Genomic DNA, 6,000 nt, shown 5'->3' with positions numbered 1-6,000 from the left:
TCCCTCCCTCCCTCCCTTCCTTCCTTCTTTCCTGTCTTGTGCTGTTGCCCAGGTTGGATTACAATGGCATGATCAAAGTGCACCGTAGCCTCGAACTCCTGGGCTCAAGCAATATTCCAGTCTCAGCCTCCTGAATAGTTAGAACTACAGGAGCACACCACTATGCCTGGCTAATTAAAAAAAAAAATCATTTTTAGAAATGAAGACTCACTATGTTGCCTAAGCTGGTCTTGAACTCCTGGCCTCTAGTTATCCTCCTGCCTCCGTCTCCCAAAGCACTGGGATTACAGGTGTGAGCCACCATGCCTGGCCCCTTCAAGGATTTTAGATTGTTTTCAGATATAGTAAAATAAGATAATGAGTGAACAAACAAGACGAAGAGAAAACAAGGGCAGGAAAAAAAAAAAAAAAAAGACATCCTCTATAGTCCTACATACATGCCAGAGGTGGGACACAAACTGAGTTTTGAATTTTCTAAATATATAAAGAAAGAAACATGCTCTGAAGTCACAGCGTCTGTATAGTAAAAATAAAAAATATTTATCAGAAGCAGTGTATGAATTCCTTCTTTAATAGAAATATTTCTTGTGGTTTCTCATACAGAAATTTTCGGGGTGCTAATGAATGATGAGCCAGTAAGTTTTGTAAGACTGTTTCTTATAACGTTTCTCAATGGAGGCCAAGGGCTTAATGTCAAAATATGGCCATTAAAATAAATTTTACAAGGTCCACAATAGTAGGTCTCAGAAACACAGCAGACCCACTGGGCAGATTACCTTTACATATGCAGTGGGTAATTCATTATTTTTTCTGTGCCTCAATTCTGTAAAATGGGGATAGAAATATTACCTATAGAGGTGTGGTAAGGATTAGATTAGCTAATACCCCAAAAGCACTTCGAATTTTGCTCTGAACATGGTAAATAACCAACATCATCATCATCATCATCATCATCATCATCATCATTTTTGTACGTTAAATGCAAACCTATATGTTTTAGTGGTCGGCCAAGGTTATGTCTACTTAAGAAAATTGAGCAAAAAGCCTTGTGTGACCTAGTAAAAGACTGCTGCCTTCCTCAGTCTGGTTGTGGGATTAGGAAGTACCCATGAGCCAGGTCAAGTTTTTTTTTGTTTTTGTTTTTTTTCCTCAAAAAAACAGTTCTGAGTTCATGCTGACACAAACAGATGAGTGACTGAAGCCCAGCTTCTCTACAACACGGCATGGGTTGGTCGGTTTCTACTATAAACATTTAATGTAGTTGTATCAAACTCTGCCGTGGACCTAAAATTTCTCAAACAACTCTAAAATATGTAATTTTAACAATGTAATTCCATAGGGAATCCTTTAGGGCAAACTAGTTTCCAAATATTCTGTAGGTAACCAAACCACAGTCATGCATCATTTAATGATGGGAATACTTTCTGAGAAATGTGTCGTTAGGTGATTTTATCATTGTGTGAACATCTTAGAGTGTATCACACAAACCTAGATGGTAGAGCGTACTACACACCTATGCTATATGGTAGAGCCTATTGCTTCTAGGCCACAAATATGCACAGCATGTGACTGTACTAAACACTGTAGGCAATTGCAACACAGTATAAGTATTTACATATGTAAACATAGAAGAGGTACAGTAAAAATATGATATAATTATCTTATGGGACCGTCATCACACATGCATCACACATGCGGTCTGCCACAAACTGAAATGTCATTATGCAGCGTGTAACTGTATTTGATTTGCTGTATGGGTTGTTAGGACTTAACCCAATTCATCTTTGGAGAGCATTTACTAGAAATAACAATTTTGGTTTTGGAATAGTCAATCTTAACTTTGGGGGATTATTAGTTAAAGCAGCTAGCATTGCCATAACTAAAGCAGAATTTTATCTTTCAGAATCAGTGAAGGGCTTTTTAGGACAATATAACTAACTACTCATCTGCACACAGAAGGATGTTTATTTTTCTTATTTCAACCCATCCAAGGGTGGTGGCTGGGCCATTAAGTACAATTTCAAGAGAGGAGAAGCCACGACTGTCTGCTCTCCTAGTTATGGCAACTTAACGTAGATCCTCAAGAGTAGAGAAGTACTGGAAAGCATAATAAGAAATAGAAATACAAGTCCACAAAGAGGAAGTACACTTGGGTTGATTTTCAATTTATTATTGCAGTGATTTCAGAGGATGAACCTAATCAACTGATCCAAGTGACACTGAATGTAATTTTGACTGACAAGGCTTAGTTTATCCCTCAGGTGCAATGGGTTAAGAGCAGAGACAGCGAGCTTTTCACCAAAATCCTTGTCCCCCTTTCCTGGATTGGAGGCATTGTTGGGAGGTGGATTCCTGGCTAGAAACTATATTCCCCAGAGCACCTTACAACCAGATGTGGTCGAATGACTAGTCCTTATTCATGGAATATGAGCAGAAGTGAATTGTGTCATTTGCAGGCTGAGGTTTTAAAGAACTGAGTGTGGCTTCTTTATAGGGTAGTCCCTGCTTAATCTGCGGTTTCGCTTTCCATTATTTCAGTTACCCACAGTTCACTGTCGTTCAAAAACATTCAATGAAAAATTCCAGAAATAAACAATTCATGTTTTAAATTGTGCGGCATTCTGAATAGAATGATGAAATCTGCCGCTAACTACACTCTGCTCTCATTAGTCACTTAGGAGCCACCTTGGTTAACGGATCGCCTGTCGCTGTATCGCAGCACTGTGTTCACGCTACTCTTATTTTACTCAGCAGTGGCCCCAAAGTGCAAGAGTAGTGATACTGGCATATTGTTATAATTGTTCTATTTTATTGTTATTGTTGTTAATCTCTTACTGTGCCTAATTTACACGTTAAATTTTATAGGTATGTATGTATAGGAAAAAACATAGCATATATAGACTTTGGCACTGTCTGAGGTTTCAGACATCCATGTGGGTCTTGGAACGTATCCCCTCCAGGGTGAGGGGGGACTACTGTGCTCCTCTTTCCCCGTCTGCAGGCTGAATGAAGGACATTCTGTGCTCTTAGGGGATGAAGGTGCTATAGAATGGAAGAAGCTTGGGTCCCTGAATCGCCATGTGGCAGCGAGCCACCCACCACCCCCCTACATTGGATGGTTACATGTCTGATAAAATTTTTTTTTTTTCTTTGAGACGAAGACTCGCTTTGTTGCCCAGCCTGGAGTGCAGTGGTGTGAACCCAGCTCACTGCAACATCTGCCTCCTGGGTTCAAGCGATTATCCTGCTTCAGCCTCCCGAGTAGCTGGGACTACAGGCACTCACTGCCACATCTGGCTAATTTTTGTAGTTTTAGTACAGATGGGGTTTTGCCATGCTGGCCAGGCTGGTCTCGAACTCCTCATCTCAGGTGATCCACCTGCCTCGGCCTCCCAAAGTGCTGGGATTACAGGCGTAAGCCATGGCACCCAGCCAGAAATAATTTTTACTGTGTTAAAACACTGAAGCTTTGGATTTTATGTGTTATAACAGCTATGATTACCATAACTTAAATGGGCTTTTTAAATCTTCCAGAATTAGCTAATAGGTTTTGAAATGACCACTCTGAGTGAGGCAAGTAAAAGCAATTATGTGGAGTAAATTAAGACAGAAGAAACAGAAAAGGTACATTTTAAACTTATTTTCTAAATACCACTCTTGGGAAAACAGTACGATTTTGTGACTAAGTATTTTTATGGGGTCATTCTTTTTTTTTGTTTTTCCTAATTCATCAAGAGGGAGTCATACCCTCTTGATGTCTATTGATTGTTAACTGTCTGGGTTTGCTGTTTCTTCTCTAAACATCCTTGTTTTGTTGGGCTTTGGGTAAACCCTAGTTTTCTGTTATTTCTGGACATAGTCCAATATAATAAGAGTCAAGTCTTGGGAATAGTCCTGGAATTTCCCAAGACCTTTTATTTTACTGTAAAAGAGATTGAAGTAAAGAAATCTTGTTATTCCTCAGCCTGGAAGATTATGGCCTTGGGCTTCTCAACCCAGACAGTGCTTCAGGTTTTAGTTCTGGACACAGAGTTGAGAGGGTGAAGCATATAGAATACACTCCTTGTGCTGCTGGCCTATGACCTAGGCTTGGAAATGCTCAATTCCTGTCAGAGGCATGTTCTTGCAGAGCAGAAAATGTCCACCATATTACTGATTCCATAGTAGAAATTCTGTTAGCAGCTGCTCTGAGGGCCTTTCTAAAGAATGGGAACTGAGGCCATGTAGACACAGAGGAATGCAGAAGCTACCCTTGGTATGGACAAAACCTTTTCCTTCGTTGCTCAGTTATCTTACAAAAAGGTGGCCTTCTTGATCATCCCATTTACTCGAGTGTGTTTTTTCACAGGGCTTTTAGGTGCATACACTTCTGGTTTCCTTCTAACCCCCTGGTCTCCCTGCTGCTGACTCCTTTGCCTCCTCCCAGCTCCTAAAGGCTGGCATTGCCCTGGGTTTACACATTAACCTTTCTGCCCAGTCACTGCTCTTTTGCCCTATTAATTTTCTTCATAGCCCTCGTCACTATTAATGATCTTATTTATTTATTAACTGGTATGCTCAAGAGCTTCACTAGAATATAAGCTCTGTGACATCAGAGACTCTGTTTTATTTACTGTGGAACTTCAAAGGACTAGAACAGTCTTTGGTCCATAGTATGTGCTCAAAAAATAGTTGTTGAATGCATAATTGACTTACTGATTAATGGAATGAATGAATATATGAATTCTGATGATGACAAACAGCATATCTTCTTAAAGATTAGGAGATAAAACTTTTATTGAAGTAGGAAGAGACAGTTTGAGATTATTCTAGAATATTTTGTTGTGGTCCTATCTGCTGCAACTTAAAAAAAAAAAAAAGATGGTTTTCTTTTTCTTTTTATCAGCCACAGAGGGATGGATTAGATGACCTTCTCATAGAAGTTGAGTCGCTCCCAACTTGAGCATCATGTAAACCTGGCCACTTACCTCACATCGGGCTCAGCAGTGGCAGCATGCAGTGGCAGGCGGCCATTTTTATCTGGGATATTGTGCTTGGCACCATTTCTGAGTAGACTCACACAGCCTTCAAGCCAGCCCTGAAATACAAGAGCAACCACATCATTATATAACAGAAGCTCACGTAACACGGTCCAACAAACTTTCTCTAGATTTTTTTTCCCCTTCTCTGGTTTGGCTAAACACATATTTTATTTGACTTGAAGTGGTTAAGAACCACAACTCCATCTTAGATGCCTCAACAGAGGACCGAAGGTCTTGAGGTACAGATTCCCAGGTTTATGGGAGGACCTTTCCCCTTTAGATGCAGACTGACCTTAGAATCTCTCCATCTCCCCCTCCCCATTTCTAGGGCCACTCACTGGTATTATACGTATAAACTCAGACTGCGTGATAAATGGGCCTTGGTCCTCTATTGCAAGCTCCTTTTCTAGTAACCACAAGGACAGCACCTTGCCTATTCAAGTCAGTCCCCCTCCCAGTGCCTAGAAGTCTAACCTGAGCTCTACTGCAATGGCTGGGACCCTGCCAGCTTGTTGACTGATCTTTCTGATGCTGAAAGCTTGAATCCCTAAATATAAGGCATCACCAGCACCTTCCAAAGGTTTCCCATTGCTATGTTTTATCCACCTGTAAACTCCCCAAGAACTTTATGTGAACTGCTGAAACCTGCTGTCTACAATTGTCTAGATTGAGACCTGATATGGCCACACCTCATGCTTGTTACATCCTCGGTCAATACTTACTGCTGGGTCATCTTCTCATTGTCTCTCCCATTTCAAAGGGCAGGTATAATTTCAGGCTAGCCCTCCCTCCCATGCTACTTTAACTGACCCATAACTATTGATAACCAAGTTTGGCTCGCGTGCTAAAGAGGATGTCTTCTACATTCATCCAGAATGGCTTGGGTTACTTGCCCAATTATAAGTAGACTTAAAAATAGATGAAATTATTATTATTGTTATTTTATTTTTTTTTTGTTTCTGCTTCTTTTTTTTTTTTT

At 40.4% G+C, this 6,000-nt stretch overlaps 1 protein-coding gene across 1 annotated transcript in view; it reads right to left on the bottom strand.

Moving 5' to 3' along the window:
- Positions 1-6,000, bottom strand: part of ANKRD55 (ankyrin repeat domain 55) — a 129,696-nt gene that overhangs the window by 68,950 nt on the left and 54,746 nt on the right. The window contains exon 5 of the mRNA XM_023210435.1: positions 4,968-5,077. Within this exon, the coding sequence (XP_023066203.1) occupies positions 4,968-5,077 (110 nt within the window). The remainder of the gene's footprint in view (positions 1-4,967; positions 5,078-6,000) is intronic.

This window comes from Piliocolobus tephrosceles, chromosome 4, assembly GCF_002776525.5.
Source record: "Piliocolobus tephrosceles isolate RC106 chromosome 4, ASM277652v3, whole genome shotgun sequence".
NCBI classification, from domain to species: domain Eukaryota; kingdom Metazoa; phylum Chordata; class Mammalia; order Primates; family Cercopithecidae; genus Piliocolobus; species Piliocolobus tephrosceles.
Note: the sequence above shows the minus strand (reverse complement) of the source record. Positions and strands in the feature narration are given on the sequence as shown.